The sequence below is a fragment of the Canis lupus genome, chromosome 5 (genome assembly GCF_048164855.1).
Source record: "Canis lupus baileyi chromosome 5, mCanLup2.hap1, whole genome shotgun sequence".
NCBI lineage: Eukaryota > Metazoa > Chordata > Mammalia > Carnivora > Canidae > Canis > Canis lupus.
In genome coordinates this window covers 48,721,845-48,741,132 of record NC_132842.1, presented here as the reverse complement: position 1 = coordinate 48,741,132, position 19,288 = coordinate 48,721,845, and the positions used below count along the sequence as shown (strand labels likewise).

Genomic DNA, 19,288 nt, shown 5'->3' with positions numbered 1-19,288 from the left:
TATCGAATCTGTTCGTCTACCTGACCATAATCTAACCAAGGAGTTGAAGTCAAGGTGGTTCAAGAACGTGAGCTAAAATGGAAATGAGAGAGTAATGGGAGTTCATTCTGACATCTTTGAGCTCCATTCTTTCTCTGAAGGCCAAAATCATTTTAAGATCTCTCTGCAAAGGTGGTCAAAATAATTTTCCATCAGGGGAGATATCAAACTCTATACTACTACCATAAGTCACTTTTGTTCCTCTGATGCCACTCCTCCTGACTTTTCAGCAGTCCACTTCATTATGAAATGTCTGTTTTAATGGACCCACGTGAATTTATATTTACCCTTACGCAGCATCAACTTTCAAAAAACCAAGAATAAACTTGCAAAACAGAACCAACCCTCATACCACTTAATAGTTTTAATTTTTATTTCTACTTGGCATTAATGGGATTTTAAAATGTCACCAGACTCCTTTAACTTCCACCTATTGACTTACAACTCTTAAACCTTTGGAATGCACTGTTAAGACTGAATATCAAAGAGAAACTTTAAGAGTATTTTAAGGGATTAAGTATTTTGAAAACTGCAGTTTTAAAAAACATATTAGTCGGGATCCCTGGGTGGCTCAGCGGTTAAGCGCCTGCCTTCAGCCCAGGGCGTGATCCTGGAGACCCAGGATCAAATCCCACATCGGGCTCACTGCATGGAGCCTGCTTCTCCCTCTGCCTGTGTCTCGGCCTCTCTCTCTCTCTCTCTCTCTCTCACACACACACACACATGAATAAATAAATAAAATCTTTAAAAAAATTAAAAATTAAAAAATAAAAAACATATTTGTCATGATCATTTCTGGGTATTAGCCATAAGAATTTAAAGCAGAGTATTAAAGAGCTTTTATATATCCGTGTTACAGCAGCACTATCTACATATGATAGTCAAGAGCTAGAAGCTACCCAAATGTACATCGATAGGTCAATAAACAAAATGTGATATATATACATATAGTGGAATATGATACAGCTTTAAAAAAAAAATAAAGAAAATCCTAACCCACACTTCCAGGGTCAATTAACCCACAACAAAAGAGGCAAGAATATGTAACAGGGAAAAGATAGCCTTTTCAATCAATGGTGTTGAGGAAAACTGGACAGCTACATGTAAAAGAATGAAACTGGGCCATTTTCTTACACTATACACAAAAACAAACTCAAAATAGATTTAAAGACTTAAATGTGAGACCTGAGCCCAGAGAACTCCTAAAAGAAAATAGAGGCAGTAATCTCTTGGATATCAGCCACAGCAACATATTTATGGCTATGTCTCCTCAGGCAAGGGAAACAAAAGCAAAAATAAACTAGAGACTACACCAAAATAAAAGCTTTTATAGAGCAAAGGGAACCATCAACAAAACAAAAAGGCAACATACTGAGAGAGGGCATCTGCAAATGATATATCTGATAAAGGATTGCTATCCAAAATATATAATATCCAAACTTAAACACTTGACACCAAAAAGGCCAAAATTCGATTGAAAAATTGGCAGAGAAAAAAAAAAAAAAAAAAAAGAAAAATGGGCAGAGGACCTAAACAGACATTTTTCAGAGAAGACGTACAAATGGCCAACAGACATGTGAAAAGATGTTCAATAACACTAAATCATGAGGGAAATGCAAATGAAAACAGCACAATGAGATACCACCTCCTGCCAGTCAGAACAGCTAGTATCAAAGAGACAAGAAATAACAAGTGCTGGTGAGGAAATGGAGAAAAAAGAGCCCTCATTCCCTGGTGGTGGGAAAGTAAACTGGTACAACACTGTGAAAAACAGTACAGAGGATCCTCAACAAATTAAAAATACAAATGCCGGTGCCTGGGTGCTCGGTGTGTTAAGCGGCTGACTCTTGATCTCAGCTCAGGTCTTGATCTCAGGGTCACGAGTTCAAGCCCTGAGTTGGGCTCCAAGCTGGGTGGGGGAATCCACTTAAAAGCAAGACAAAACAAAACCCCCAAACAAATGCCATGTGATCCAGTAATTCCACTACTGGGTATTTACCCAAAGAAAATGAAAACAATGGCAGCCTGGTGGCTCAGTGGTTTAGCGCCACCTTCGGTCCGGGGTGTGATCCTGAAGACTCAGGATCAAGTCCCACGTCGGGCTCCCTGCATGGAGCCTGCTTCTCACTCTGCTTGTGTCTCTGCCTCTCTCTGTGTGTCTCTCATGAATAAGTAAATAAAATCTTAAAAAAAAAAAAAAAAAGAAAATGAAAACACTAATTCGAAAAGATACACACATTACTGTTTATTACAGCATTACTTACAATAGCCAAGATAAGGAAGCAACCCAAGTGTCCATCGATGGATGATAGATTAAGATGTGGTGTGTGTGTGTGTGTGTATACATATATATACGCAAAGGAGTATTACCTGGTCATAAAGAATGAGGTTTTGCCATTTGCGACAACATGGATGGATCTAGAGGGCATTATGCTAAGTGAACTAAGTCAGATAAAGACAAATACCACATGGCTTCACTTCTATGTAGAATTTAAGCTTCAAAACAAACTCATAAATACAGAGAATAAACTGCTGGTTGGGGGGACTTTACAGCAAAATAGGTGAAGGGGATTAAGATACTAACTTCTACTTATAAAATAGGTCAGTCACAGAGATAAAGTACAAAATACAACACCGGGCATACAGTCCTCTGGTGTATGACGCTGTCTGCTGGTAGATGGTAACCACACTGACCACTGAACACTCAGTAGTATGCACAGAATTGTTGAAGCACTATGTTGTATACCTGAAACTAATATAACACTCTATGTCAACTATAATTCAGTAATAAATATTGTTTTAAAAAGGAAGAAAAAAATAAAAAAAGAAAAAGAAAAACCTGTAACATGCTACAACATGGATGCATCTTGAGGACACGATACTAAGTGAAATAAGCCAGACACAAAGAACAAACACCGTATAACTGCACTTATATGAGGTCTCTAAGGTAATTAAATTCACAGAAACAAAGTAAAATGGTGGTTAAAAGGGTCTGGGGGAAAGGGAGAAAAGGGTAGTTGTTGTTTAATGGGTATAAGACTTAGTCCTCTCAGGTGAGAAGTTCTAGACATATTGCACAATGTAAATATACTTGACACTACCAAACTGTATACTTAAAAATGATTAACATGGTCTGTGATACAGTTTTTAGTACACACGCACACACACATACACACACAATCTACTCTGCTATAGATCTTTGATGGAGATGGGGTGGCACAAATGTATATCACGCGTAGGTAGCGTTTACCTGCTGTAAGGCAATTTCCTTTTAAACCTCACACACAGAAAAACCTCTCACAAACTCAGCATTTATTAAAAATATCAAGTACTGAGCATCTTAAATTATAGTTTATTAATTAGGGAGGCATGACCACATGTACAGACTGAGGAAAAGTCAGCTAGCCTGTCTCGTGTTTGATCTTTGTGATGCTGCATGCCGGTCTTCTCCACTAGGTAGCCAGTAACCGCCGGCACCTAGTTTTGTTCACCATTATATCTCCAGGGCCTAGAAAACAGTACATAAATATTTACTGGATGAATGAATATAGTATTAGACACTTGGAGAGGGGGTAACATCCAGGTCTAATAATTACCAAGTTTAAGTGTAATACGACATATACCATAAAGGAGGCAGAATCAACTTTCAAAAAACTAATTTTAATCAAAACAAAAATTGTTGATCATTAACAAGTTTATAAAACAGTGATTTAGTTACATAAATAAATTGATATCAGTGTATCAAATCTTAATTACTTTCAACTTCATGAGCATGTTTACATGGGTGATGAAGTACAACCTTTTTTTTTTCTTTTTACCTATTATAATAAATAAAATGGAGCGCATGAAATAGTTCTTCTAAACAAAAATACCTACAAACATACCTCTAGCATGTTCTCTAATGAAGGGAACAGGAGACACTGGACAACTTTTGCACCAAAACATAAAAATTGCTTTAAAAAGCACAAGGTTACAGAACCATCAGCTAAAGTAAAGACACTATACTGTAACCAAAGTTGGTATTTAATAATATAATGAACAGTTTGGTAGTTAGATCTCCAGTTTGGTTATTTTAAAGCATTAAGACAAGGCAAGATAGAAGGCTGCTTTTGTTTTGAGTAATTCTAGAGAAAATAAAATATATTTAAAAAAAAAAGAAAGAAAACTGAAAAGTAGAACAGTCATACCTACACAACTTTCTGTCCTGCACAAAGTCAAAATACCTATGCAGAATAGATATATAATATATATAATGTTATTTGTGCACAAAGGTTAGCTTATTATTAGCTCACTGCAAAGGCGTAATGTATCATATGTCAATTGTTTTGGAAAACATTTTCCGTTTTGTGTCAAAAGGATATTTCTTTTAAGTTTCCTAGGCTAGGAGGCACGAACCCCAATTCCGGCATACTGTATATTCTTAATGCTAAGGCTTGCTGCTCTGGCTGTGTATTTTGTTGTCCCTCTTTATTCTAGTGCCTGTTACAAGCATGTGTGGTGTAGTGGTTGTTGGTGGTGGTGTGTGTCTGGTGTCTGTGTGTATACATATATATATGTATACATAAGCTGTATAAATATATATACATATATAATCTTTCCCAATAGATCTCAGTCCAACCATGCAATCCAAAAGGTGGCTCTGCATAGATGCCCAGCATGAAGTTCACCGCCTGAGCCAACCCTGAAGCAAGGCGCACTTTTAGTCCTTCTGATAGGTTTTCTCTCAGTTTTTTTTTTTTTGTTTTTGTTTAAAACCAAGCTACTGCAGCTTCAAGTATTTTGCATTACATAGAATATTTTTTATAAATTAGTTAATGTTATATTTTCAATATTCAGACATATACTATAATATATATACAGTACAATAAATGCTCTCATTCTTTTTTTAATTTTTTTTTTTGATAAATCCCTGAGAATGTATGTTGACAGTCGCTAAGTTTCCACATGCACAAGCATCGTGTGCCATGCTTCTGGACGAACAGCACTGCAAAGCCACGTGGGTCAGCCTTTTAACTATTAGTATTTCATTTTGTTGGTTTGTTTAAATATGCTGAAAATGTAAAGATGAGTTACAAAGGAGTAAAGCTGAATCCATTCGAGGTACTTATCACAGGATGGAGGTGTTTTGTTTGGTTTTTAAAGCCATTTCAATTATTTTTTTTTTTGAGGCTGTGAACGTATACAGAAAACAGGAGAGCTATGTGGACTTTCGCCACTTGACAACATATACTCAGTGTAAACCAAACCTTTTTAACCTCTCGCTCATACAAAACCAAAAATAATAATAATAATAATAATAAAATAAAATAAAAGGAAAGGAAAGGAAAAAAAGAAAGAAAAAGGGGAAAAAATTAAAAACACACAAACTTTCACAACATGACAATTTAGTCTGCAAACGCAATATAACTATACACATATAATACCGGTGTGGCTCTGTTCTTTAAGTTAAAAAGGGTACAAAGGCAGGCTCAAGTAAAAACAAACCACCCCTCCCATTCCCACCCCCCCACCCCCATTCATACAAGTTCTATCAACCAAACCTCTCCCGAACCAACATCATCAGTTTCTTTTTGCCTTTGTAGATTTGTTTCAGGTTGTCAATAAACTGTGTAAACTGAATGTGTCCATCATGCGCCATTAAGAAGGTCTCTCGGGCCTTGCTGAGGAACTCTATAAACTCACTATAGTGCCGAGGACTGATGTGCGTGAGTCGTGAGTGCGTCGTGTTGATGTAGGCCCCAATTGTGGCATCCAAGAGTTGCCTCAAGGGGGCCTTGTCCAGTGACATGAGCTTACCAGAGTTCCTCCTTCCGTGAAGTCCCACCATGCCAGGAGTGGTCAGAGTGCACCTGCGCAAAATGTCTGACAGTACCGTTGCACACTTGACACTCTTGACCACCAGAGGTATTATAGCTGCAAGCTCATTTTTGCCAAGGGAGTGGCTGAGCGCACAGGCCCACAAAACGTCATTAATGGCAGGGTGTGTGTCCTGATTGTAGCTCAGGTTGAGATGGGTCATGGCCAGGGTGGCCAGCTTGTAGGCCCTCATGGGGTACCCGCGGTGCTCCATGTACCGTGCTATTGTGAAGAGCTGGGTATAGCTCATGCCGGTTGTAGCAGCGTCAAGAACAATTTGGTACGCCGTCTCAAAAGCTATGTGATCCTTTTCACACAAGGTCAGCGCGGAGAGGGCACAGTTCTGAGGGTCCTTCATGGCACACTGCAGTGCAAGTGTCCGGGCACTGCTGGCCAGCTTTTCCTGCTGGTGGCAGTCCAGGTGGAGGCGGACGATGGTGCTGTTGGACATCACGGTGGTCGCAACTATACTTGTGGCCTCAGTGGGAGTAAAGAGGGTAAACCAACTCTGCATGATACTGTCCAAGGCATAAACACCTTCAAGGAATACAGAGAAGACCAATTACTGCCGAGGAGGCTCCCAGAGGTCTTGTCTTAAATCCACCTAATAATCAGTGCTTACGTGGTTACCTATCATAGGACATCAGGCCAGAAAATCCTGTAAGGTAATGTGCCTGGGAGCAACCTTTGGAATAAGGTGATTATAGATTGCTATTCAGTGACAGGCCTGAAAGGAACACGAACTTCCTGTAATAAACTTCCTCCGTAGTTGGTATTTGTACTGTGCTGCTCTGCCATTTCAGAAAATGGCTTTTTGCTAATGAGTTCTAGTTCACTGGGGCCTCCTGTCAGTTACCCACAACAGAATCTGAGTCAGAAAAAACTACAACTCTCACCAAAATAGTTTTTATGTGGTATGTGTGTTTGTGGGTAAGTTTAAAGAATATACAATACAAAATGATGAGGACACGCAAAGAAGCAGAAAAATGTGACCCATCATCAAGAGAAAAGAATCAACAGAAGCAGACCTACAGATGACTTAGATGTTAGAAATGATGACTGATAAGATCTTTCTAAAATAATCATGTTAAGTGCAGAGACCCAATATGCCTGAGCTGTAGGAAAAGCCTAACTTGTGAGTGATTTAAAGAGAAGGTACTAAAATCTAAAAGAGAAGTCAGCTATACACCTTGGTACAGTGAGGTGGGGAAGAAGTTGTATAGTAGTTCTTCAACTGGTATTATCTTTGTATTGGTTCACTGAAGAAGCATCACTTCAACAATTTAATGATGTAATTTTTATATTCAGACCAATTTCCCTTTTTCCAAAGTCACAAACCATCATGATTAATACAAGTAAAAAACAAGAAGAATGACTTTACAGTATTTAAAAACCGAGGTGGGGGTGTCCTCTCAGCAAGAAAAGTGTACCCTTTTCTGATACAAACAGAAAGAGAGATAATTTAACCAGCATTTATTTAAAGTAGCCACCATTTTGTTTGTTGGCATTCCTACTGGAAATGTTTTCTTTGGTACTGATTTACCACTACAGAGGGGAAATAGTTGGTTGACGGTCTCACCAAATGCAGATTATGGGCAACCAAGAGGATCTTCTTATGCCTAGCTTTCCCACACCTGAAAGCTCAACTAAACCACACCCAGTAATCATCTATCTGAATGGATACGATGACATATGCCCTCAAATGATGAAGAAAAATCTCAGCACAACTAGATAACTTTATATTATTTTCATTAAAATGAAATGAAACCACTAAACCACAGTCTCAACTTAGTTTCAAAGGTGGTTTCCAACCCACTTAGGGATTCACTCTGGAACTCTTTAAAATAAAATTATAAACCTGATTATCACAAAAAGTGACTAAAAAGCACCTTAAGAGTGATAGAACCTTGCAAGAAGTGTCTACTCAGTGACTTACTCAATTTTAAACAAGAGTCTGAAACCGCACAAATGTGACAGTCTGGAAGAAGGACAATGCAAGTGTGTAAAAGTAAAGGTTGGAGGCAGTGGTTGGGGGAAAGGAAGACCCTGCAGGTTGATAGAAGGAGCAGGGAGCCTTGGAGAAGTCAAGGTAAAAGAGAGAAAACATTCTTGTGTTTGTAAATGACGAGTTAAATCCAACCATGAGGCAGCTGGGAGAGCTCCTCCTCCAGAATTTACCTACCTACTTCAGTAGCACACGTTACCAGCCACCTCACCATCTCCCGCCGTCGCCAATTTAAGGTTGACAGTGTCATTCGCATAACCTATAAAGATAGGAAAACAAAACGTTTCTGAAGATTATTCTAGGTCAAGGGAAGAAAGAAACAATTCATCCCAAGGCATAAACGACTAGGAATATTCCCTACTACCAAGAGGACAGAGAGCCACATTTACAGCAAAGTTCTGCATATCAATTTGGATTCGTTCATGGCTCCCTAGACTAGGAGACAGAAGGCCCACATTCTACTCCAGGTGGGCCGAGTGAACAGAAGCAGCATCCTGGGCAAGGTGCTCAATTAATCACATTTCTCATCTGCAGAATGAGAGGGCTGGACTGCAACATTAAGCACAGTCTATGCCCTCTTCTCCTCCCCAGCTTTAACAAATTCTATGGTTCTAGATTTTTGAGGCTCCTCATGAACAAATTCCGACTAGTAGCCCTCAGTTGGCAAAGAGATCTCTTAGAATAATCATCTTAATTATTCCTTCAATCTCTGGTTGCTCCTTTTCCTGGTGAGCATGAAGATAACCCCAGGTCTAGGGAAAGAGACCATTTTTGACATCATTAGTTGTCTGATTTTCATTTTCTAGTAAGATCCCCAAATAAATCATTCATCTTTTCCTGTTTCTCCCACTCTTTAAGATTGAGAACATTTGGGATATAACATGCCTAAAGTCTCAGCAAGGATTCCTCCTTGAGTTGTAGAAATAATAAGACAGGGACTAAATACTCAGTAATCTACCATTTACAAAAAAAAAAAAAAATCTGCCCAAATTCCAAATAACCAGAAAGCTTGTTAATGATTCTTTCTGCATATATCTTTAAGAGGCCAATGATAACAACAATAAGCCAAATAGCACAAATGTCACTGTATACCTTAAATACCTCTGCTTGTACAGTACTATATAGGGTAAGTGCATTTTCCTGTAATCTAATTCTTTAAACTTTATTAATCATCATAAGGGGAATCCATAACTAAAAAAAGGTTAATCATCTAATCAGGGCATTCTATTCCTCATACTTAAGGTAAATGGAAAACAATTTCTCTCACTGCTTTTAATGGTAACCAAAAAAAGCAAATGGAAAAAAGAGAATTCCTTAGAAAAATCAAACTAAAGACTTCTCAGTTTCTGGTTTATACAGTAATCTTTTTAGAGACTATAAGGAAGCAAACATCTGCCTATATGACTAACTCAAAATGTCCTTGGTAAAACATCTAAGCAGGCCTGTGGAAAGGTGAAACTGGACCCTGACCCATCACTCCCCCTTTAACTAATTTTCTCAGGGTTATAAAAAGGAGCTATAACTGCCCATCTATTATGAACATGCAAACACCAATAAAAATTCACAATTCCTCTAAAACTTTAACCCCAACAACTGGTTCTTTATTATACACGATAGTTTCCCTTAAGTCCCTTTCTAGCAATAATCGCTTCTATTCACTAACGGAGAAATAGTGATGTTAAGGCTATAATTCAGAAAATGACTTTTTTTATTGAAGGACAAAAATAGGGCTTCTAAAGTGCAGCCCCTGCACCTCAGGCGGCAGTCTGGTTCAGCTGGGGATGTCCACGGCTCTGAAGCACAGTGCTCTCCTAAAGTCTGTGCACTCAAGAGTCATGTGGCTACACTAAAATACCCAGACAGAAACAACCCTGAGATGGCGCCTTTATTTAGCAGTCCTTGGTGCCCCGGGAAAGACCACCAGTCATGTACCTGCAGGCCCAGTTCCAGAGATACTTTCAAAAGAGTGATGTCTGGCAAACTGTCCATGAGAGTTGCTATTTTAAATGCATCCTGGGCAAGCTTGAAGATGTGGGATGAGGAGTGAATGTTTTTCTGGATGGATTCTAATACTGTTTCCAGCCTTCGAACATCGCCTGCAACAAATAAGGGAAAACCAAACCAAACCAAAAATCAAACCACCACAACACACACACACACACACACACACACACACACAGAGAGGAAAAAAAAAGAGAGAGAAATAAAACAAGACATAAAGCACAAGTTAATTTACCTGAAATGTTCACATATGGCACAACTGTTACTACAGCTAAGTGTCCCAGAGCTACTGCAATGCCTATAAATCTCAGTTTCACAAAGAAGATACACCGAGACACACCCTTACTGACTACGAGTACATATTAACCAGAACCAACATGAGATAGCAAAAAGCCCTCCTAGTTCCTATTATGTATTTTTGATGAATATTTTTTCAGAGGATAAAAAAAAATGTAACCTAACCTGTTTCTGAAACCAGAACCACTACTGACATGATATGGTATCTAAACCTAAACTCAAGCAGCACCAACTTTAATGATACAATGAAAAGAGGAAAATGTCAGGCTCAAGTGAGTAGCACCCGTTTTACCTCATAAGCTAACATCTAAGGAAAAGGATCCCCCACAACTGGACATTGGCACCACTATTGATAATTTTATAGCATGATTCTTTAAAAACAAAAAAGGGGGCAAACTAACAAAATAATCATGAGGTCTTGGGACAATCGAGTACCTTTGGCTGCAGTTAGCATGGTGGACGCCAGCTCACACTGCTGGGATTCTATGTGGCTTAGAGTGAACCAACGAGGATATCGGTTGGGAACAACTGATGCAATATGGTGTGGGCGGGTGAGGTCTCCCGTTGGAGCAGTAGATTCCAATACTAGCAACCTGTAATGAGAAAACAAGACAGTTGGCTCCTAGTTATTCCTTGTGCATCACCTTGACCACAGGATCTGGTGAGAAGGCAGATGAGTGGGTAGATGCTGGGAGAAACTGTTCAGGTCCTTGTGCAGGAAGAGCTGGTACGGCTACACTCTGCTATCTGGATGCCAAAGTCACCTTGTTAATTGCTCAGTACCCAAACCTAAGAGATTTCTTTTCTTTAGCATCATTCAAAAAAACTGCAAGATTCAAGGAAATCAAGATATGTAACACTGAAGAGATCTGAAACACAAGACGAGTTCACCTACTGTAAAATTTTTGAATTTTATCACTCATTAAAAAATAAAAACAGAAGCTCGTAGTCAAGTGAATACCTAAGACTGAGATAAAAACAGTCAGGGAACAGTAGATAGCTGAAATGGATAAGCTAACTCATTAAAACACAAAATAAGAGGGGAAGCTAAACAAAAATGGACTCCTTTCCATAGATTCATACTTTCTGCAAAATTAGTTCCTTATTACTTTAAGAATTTATAATTAGAGCATGTTGTATCAATCCTATCAGAGATGATAAATGCAAACTATCCAAGTATTTGTACTTTGACAGCCTTGCAAAAATTCAGCGTGATCTGATTTTAATCAATCTATGATTAAGAATATGCCAACAAATAAAGAACAATTACTGAAAACAAAGCCCGTGCTTAGCAATCTCTTCCAAATATAAGTACTGAAGAGATTAACAGAGTAGCTACAACTACAATTATTCCTTCACAATCATCAAAAAGCTGACCTTAACTCAAGGATACTAGTGTTTGGGCCTATGGAATAAGAATTAAGGATCAAGAGGAATTAACACGGCCAGGGTGTGATGCTGGGCCTTGGGGTCGCACCCGAGAGCAGTAAAGCAGGCCAAATGCCTCATTTTCTTTTCTTTTTAGCTAAGGACAAAGAGAAATTAGCATTAAAGGGTGACAAGGTAGGCAATTAGGTAATAAGAGTTTTGGTGGAGTTCCTATTTAACTTTTCAAAAACCCCAGACTGTCCCTGTGTTCACCGGCAGATCTTTCCAGAACTGCTGCAGCAGAAACTAGTTAAGAGCCCTGAAAAGATGAGAACATGAGTGCTAAAAACACCCTTTTCCAGCTCCCCAACCCCTCTCCCACTTGTAGTAAGCTACAGGTCTCTCTTCTTGCCGGTTCCCCTGGCTCCCTTCAGATGCCCTAGTAGGTCTGCTACCCCCCTTCCATGGCAGTCCGGTAGCAGAGGTAGGGGCAAGTCAAGAAAAGAGGTGGAAAATAATCCCCTGGTGCCCTACTAGTATCCCCCATGAACAAACTGCCTTGGCAGCAACCAAGGACAAATACGTTTCCGTGTGTTAGAAAAGCAAACCTTTCCACCTGACAGATACTTTCCCATAAGCCAGAATCACAGAGAAACCTCATGATATTTTATCCTTAAACTTTACAGTGGTCACAGCAATAGCATCTGGTGGCATCATAACATTAGCATTCCTTCCCTTTACAACAGGAGCAAAATTCTTATGATTTAAGTAAGTATAGAGCTGAGCATCTGTCTTCGTCTGACAGCTTCTATTTCAGCTTCCAAAAATGGGAATAGGAACTTAAAAAAACCTGTGTCCTAAAATATAAACCAAGGGGCATAAAGTAATTTAGTATGTGTGGAGGGTTTACTTATGTTACTTATTAATTTATTTGGGGATATTTTTAAAAACAAACAAGCAAGAACTTCACAAGGCCTCTCTGATGGGTTAATGAGATTTCATGGTGCCAAGGAAAGAATGCCAAGTTAAAGGATGTCAGTCTCACTACAAACTGACATACACATAGGTATATGTACTCTCTCACTCTCTCTCTCACATATACACACACACATACTCTCTCTCCCTTTCTCTCTCTCTCTCTCTCTCTCTCTCTCTCACACACACACACACACACACACACACACACACACACACTGCATAAAAAAGAGGCCCCCTGAAAAATATAAGCTACCCTCATAGTGGCAAGACTTTCTTTTGAATCCACTATACTGGTTGCAGACAAAGAATCTTTGGTGACAAGATTCTATGGGGTCAAACTGGTCTTTGACATCTCAAGCTCTTGGGTGTATACATGGTTTACCTTTGGTGACTTGACTATAACTGGATCTAATCTGCACTTTAACATAGGAGTGTTTTAATTTTTTAAAACACTTTAAGAAAGGTAGATAAGCCTTTCAGGTCCTTTAGGTTTAAAAGGCAACATGTAAGATTCAAAAATATAATCTTGAATTCATTAAAAAATATTCACCTAGGCAAACTCATGATAAAAATATTTGGTGAACAGACTTTATTTTTGGTTTTTTTGGTTGTTGTTGTTGTTTTGTGAATAGACTTTAAAAAGGAAAGTGAAAATAGCAAGGTCAAGGGCAGTGAACAACCTATTCTAATTATTATTACTGAAAAGGAGGGGCTGGGAGCAGTCCGAGTGAGGAGAGCAGGTCCTAAAGATGCCTGATAGTGATACCTTTAACCCTAGCCCCTGATCCCATCTTCCATTGCCCTCCAGGTGAGCCCAAAGGTGCTTCCATGATCCTACAGCCTCCTTGCACTAATGATGGATGGACCATGGAATTACAGCAGGTGTGAAGGGCTCCCTGAGGGATCACATTCAGTCAAGTATACTTAGTATTTACCACTGTTTCAAAAATCGAATTTTTTCAAAACGATCAATTATTTAGGAAGGTTTCAACTGGTGCTCCCTTGTGTTTAAACCTGGCCTGAAACTGTTCTCTAATTCCCAAATTCTAGCATCAAGAAAAGTAAGAAAAAAAAGCCATCATGACCAGTCTAGGATAGAATTCTTCCTTTACTGTAAAACAAAAGCCAGACCAACTAACAAACAAACCAGTACTACAACAATCCAAGAAGTATAAATAGTTTCTTAAGCTTTTGTGCTGCCTACAAGAAATACGAATGAGTGAGAAGTCAGTTAAGAGCTGTTTTTCCCCATGGGGAATCTGGGTCGCCTCCGCCCGGCTGGGCCGTGAATACGTACCGCATTGCTCTCAGGGCAATTGTGTATGCCAATTCAGCATCGTGAGGTAGGAGAGAGGTGAAGAGATACTTGGCAAATGTGTGCATTGGAACGCTCTCCCGATGAATTATTTCGCCTAAACCACTATATGGTCCGGCTGTGGGAAGAGAGCATACACATTTTACATTCCTAAGAAAGGAACTAAGACTTCTTGTAAACTATATTTTTAAAATTTTTATGTAAAGTTATAACATACACAAGCTAATCTAGTTAAGAATGTAATCAAAGTGACATAGTAGAAAAAATTACAATTCTTAGTCAAAAATCATTCTATAGGGAATAGTATTCAGTATTGAATTCATTTCAGGAACGACCCCCCAACTAACTATACCATAGTTAAAATGAGAATCAAAGAACTAGGGGGCAGAGCTTTTTCATATTATAACTGTTTCAGAGAAAGAAACCCTCTGAAACACAAAAAATCTCACTGAATTTGAGACATCCTTTCTCAATGTGTGACATCTGAGCATACAGATTTTCAAATGCATAGATGACTCTGCAGCTTAACTTTGGAATCTGCCCCTGGATCCAATCAGTCTTATGGGCACAGACAAGCCCAGGTTTCCAGAAGAGTGCTCTGCCTCAGGGGAGGAATCTAAACCACAAATTCCAATACAAAGACTTTAAATACTGTTGCTTCTAATAAGCAGAAATAGATATTAATTCTCAGAAAGTGATTAATAATAAAAGAATAGTTAGTAACTCATTTGATACTCACCATAGGCAAAGAAAAAAAATTAAAGTAACTGGAAATCTACCACTTCAGGGACTCCAAAAGACCAATTTCAAAAGCAAAATTACATTTAAGCTGTCAAAATTCATTTCTTAGTAACTTATGACAGGCATGGTAGTAGAGCTAACTTCCCCTGTGTGCTCTCTGAATGCCGCCCCTAAGAAAGGCGATACCGAATTTTAAAATAAATTTTGAAAGGAAACCACAGTGGTTAGTTCAACTACTTTCCACTTAGGTACTTTGAGGTTTAGTTACTGTAAAGTGTTTAATAAATTAGTTTCCATGTCACCTTTGGGTAACATCTGTTTCATGATTTCTAGAATTATGAACCATGACACTGCTGCTCAAAGGACATAATACATTTGTTTTCCATGAGAAAAATCAGTCTGGTGAAGAGTTTAGAATGCAAGAAATGGCAGTTCAGAACAAATGGTGAGAGGAGTTACTGGGTAGGAGCATGATACATTCTAGATCATTTTAACAGAGATTATTTTAACATTTCATTATTTTATTTTTTGTTTAGTGTTTTTCAAGTGCCCATTATTTAAGTACTTTGAAAATCATATTTTTATAAAACCTTATTTTTTTGCCTAGGCAAAGTAAAATCCATCCTAGATTTCTAATTTTACCAAATATATTACCTTCTTCATATTTTTAAGACATTTAGAAATGTTTTAGTGACCTGATATTCTTAAAAGGTTGATATAGCATTATAGTTCTGCCTTTAGTTCATATAACAAGGCTAAATTTTTAGATTATTATTATGGACTAAATGTTTATTCTCCCTGCTCAAATTCATATGCTGAAGCCCCAACTCCCAGTGTGACTGTACTTAGAGATGGGCCTTTACACAGAGGTAATTAAGGTTAAATGTGTTCACAGGATGTGGCCCTGATCCAACAGGATTAGTGACCTTATAAGAACAGACATCAGAGAGCTCTCTTGCTCTCTCTCCCCCTCTGCTGTGTTGAGAGCACAAAGAGAAAACAGACATTTGTAAGACAGGAAGAGAGGGCTCACCAGAAATTTCACTGACAAACACTTTGACCTCTGACTTCCCAGCCTCCAGAACTGTGAGAAATTCCTAATGCTTAAGCCATTCGACTGTAGTATTTGGTTATGGCAGCCCGGGCAGACTAGAATACTATTTTACTGAAGGCTTCATTATAGAAAACTTGTAGATTACTCATTTCCTTCATTTCTCCTCCATTTCCTTTCAATGTTTCCCTTAAGTCACCAAGTTACCTTTTTGTGCTATGCAAAAATAAATAAATAAAATAAAAAACCCAGGACATAATAGTCAACACTTATTGTTATGACATCCCCCAACAAGAAAAATATTCAGTCAGATATCACAGAATTATTTGTGGATTAGTAATTGAGTGTAGTCTCTGAACTCCCCAAAAGTGCTTTACCAATATGCCAACTGACCCAATATGCTAGTATTGTATTATGGTCAAGTGATTTACATACAGCAACAATACAGGACGACTGCTTTTTCTTTTTCAGAAAAAGTTAAGCATCTTTTATTTCAGAAGAGTTAGTGCCTGCTATTTTGTGCTTGAAATTTACAGAGTGTAAATACATGAAGAACTTGGTGCCCCAGTGCAGTCAACTCAACCATGGAGTGCTTATTTTTGGGAGTTTACAGAAATGGTCCCTTGGCTTCCCCTTGGACTGCTTCCTGTTCTGCACTAGCCATTCTCTACAAGCCTCATAGGATCAGGAAAGGAAAGGAGACTGCAATGAGTCAAAAGCACTCCTTATCAGGCATAGTTCTAAAAAAAATATTTAATGGGGAACAATGCTCTAATCAAAATCTAAGAAACAGTTGTGAAATATTCGTGAGTAATGAACATGGAAACATTTAAAAAGGCAAATGATAAACAGATATCAGATACTACCAACTTTGAAAAGCACACATCCTCTTCCTATCCTTTAAGTACAGTGGAAATCAAAAGTCAGTCACTAACAGCCAGTGACAGCACTAAGTTTGTGGTTCATGATACTTTTATCAAAAGGAATTATATAGGAGGAAACTAAAACAAGAACGAAGAAAGAACGAAGATCACTTGAAATTTGCCAACATGTGCTTTTTTATCTTTAGAAGAAAAAAAAAGTTAAGGCGAGGGCTTCAAAACATGATCAGGAATTTTACCAAAATTAAGCAAAATATTAACATGTTTTAACTTTTCTAAGAGTATGTTCCCTTTAAAATGCACTTCTAAAACATACAAATGTATAATATATTTGATGAAAATATTTTCTTTCAAAGAGATCTTGAGCTTTGGACAAATAAAAGAGGTTGTGAAATGTTATTTTTTCTAAATCCCTTCCCCGTATGCAAGAGTTCTGAATGTAAGATGAAGATACCACACTTTATTCAACTATCAATCACAGAGAATCCCACAATAATAACACCCATAGACTGAAGAGATAGAAGCAATTTTACCAATTAGGCATCCCCTAAATTTGAGTAAAAGATGAGGCTATTATACTTAATTAATCTTTTCTAGAAAAAAAGCAAAAAAAAAAAAAAAAAAAACCCACTACTTTTTAAAAATAATGCCAACCAAAATTTCTTAGGCCATTCAGCTCTTGACCTTACAAAAAGAAGAAAATTAGACTTTGCCTTAGAGAATCCAAGAAACTTTGAACTTGGTGAATCTATGCCTAATGAATTTTCTGGAATAATTAGCACAGTGGAAATCCATTCCTGGGGCCTCTAGTCCTTTGCTAGCATGTGCAAATGACATATTCAAAACCCGGATGTCATGTAATAGCCATAATAATAATTCACAGGAATGCCAACGAATTTCCTTTCCATTATTTAATTGGTCAATCAAATAGATACATGGCTACCAGTAATAACTCACTAAGTATCAAACTTGCATTTATCTCAGTAATGGCACAGACTAAATAACAACAGTCTTTTTCAAAGTTTGTGGCATTAAATGGGGCTCATTTCTAACATGCTATCTTACGCGACACTTAAAAGACACACATCTGACTATACTTTTTGATCAAGTGATACTACTTTTTGGATAGTAAACATTCCCATGACAACTCAGTGACCATACCAATCAGAATTACTACGACACCAAATGCATTCAAACAATACTCCCAACATAAGAAAGCTTGTGCCTCAATAAAATTGGCAGAACAAGTGGAAAACTTCTGTATCACACTACCTTCTAATAGGAAGACTGCTTGCTTGCGAAAAATTTTCACCAGTGTGTCATCCAATTCAATTTCCTGAAGCTTGGAAATGAGCTGCTCCTCATTCCGGCAAACCTTCTCTTGTGTGTACAGCCCATCAGGCATGATACGCTGCTGTCCCAGCCCTATCAGGGCTACTTCCACAGCTAGTGTTAAATAGGATTCCCCTTCTTCTAAGAATTTATGTGCAGGTAGATGCTGGTATTCCAGAGACTTGCACTGTCCCATATTCTCTGTAAAATGTCACAAAAGAAATCAGAGTTCAGATATTACTTTTCCATGTAATGATAGGTATAAGTATTTATTTTACCCACTACTGATAAATGAATTATTGACTTTATTCCAAGAAAGCCAGAAAATTGTTTCTTACGTTAAAGTGAATAGTTTTTCTAAGATGTTTTAAAACTTGACGGTGAATGACCAGATGTGTATGTTTTGGGGGATGGAATATTACAAATATTTTTCTCCCACTGAAAATGAATCACCAGAAAAACCCTACAAAGCTAGGAAGACATTGTAAGAATACTTAAGAGTGAAAAAAGATTTTAAACAAGAGCAAAATTACAGTGACTACAACAGTTGCTGATTTTTTTAAAGCCTGGCATTAAAAAAAAAGTTCCCAAACTGTTACCACTATGTCGAAATTTAATGAGAAGTGTAGAGAAAACAACAGACACAACCCAATTTCAAGGTCCTTTCTGTTATCAAAGAGTCATCAGTTAACAAAAGAGGAATGATTCTTTGGGCATTCTCTTATCTTAAAGTGTTTCTCTTAGAAATATTAATAAACTTCAACCATTGAACTCCCAAGGAAAGTGAATTCAGAATCATACCTTTCACCATCCTGAAGGAGTTTGGGGCACCCATAATCCATGAAAGCAGACACCACAGGAGAAATTATGGAGGCTCAATATAATTACTCCTCTGAGTCTACCCAGGTATAAGAGCAGCAGAGGGACAACCATTCCTGCCTCCCAAACCTCTGCTCACAGCCCAAAGGCAGTCATTTTAGGGATGATTCTTTAGTCTCAAGAGGCCAGAGAGAAATCTCAAAACACTGCTTTATAGGAATGTGTGATGTAAAACACTTCTGAGTGACATTAGATACTTCTCTTACAGGAGACTACAACCCATTTAAGTGACAAGTAACTTCTGATGTAGACAAATTTAAAAAGCAACTAAATTTCTAGTTCTAAATGCTTTGGTACACATCTTTATTTTAAATCTTGAGACTGGAAAACAGCCATAAATGCAGATAAATTCTCAGATGCAGAATCAATGGCTAGAAGAAAATAAACATTTTTTAGGTTCTTAACACATGCTGCCAACTGTTGCTTCTAAGACAGAATTTTCCTAGTTTATAAAGCCTCCACAAAGCAACAGGAGCACCCATTTCCTTGCTCCCTTGCTAACCATAAGTACTAGTAACTATATGGATTCAGAAAAAAACCTGTGA

General features: G+C 38.0%; 1 protein-coding gene across 1 annotated transcript in view; it reads right to left on the bottom strand.

Moving 5' to 3' along the window:
• Nucleotides 1-3,678: 3,678 nt before the first annotated feature.
• ZSWIM6 (zinc finger SWIM-type containing 6) overlaps nt 3,679-19,288 on the bottom strand; it is a 194,030-nt gene continuing 178,420 nt past the window's right edge. Inside the window, exons 9-14 of the mRNA XM_072826598.1 lie at nt 17,805-18,065; nt 13,842-13,977; nt 10,634-10,791; nt 9,833-9,996; nt 8,078-8,159; nt 3,679-6,432 (exon numbers count right to left, since the gene is read on the bottom strand). Of these exons, the coding sequence (XP_072682699.1) occupies nt 5,570-6,432; nt 8,078-8,159; nt 9,833-9,996; nt 10,634-10,791; nt 13,842-13,977; nt 17,805-18,065 (1,664 nt within the window). The 3' untranslated portion in view covers nt 3,679-5,569. The remainder of the gene's footprint in view (nt 6,433-8,077; nt 8,160-9,832; nt 9,997-10,633; nt 10,792-13,841; nt 13,978-17,804; nt 18,066-19,288) is intronic.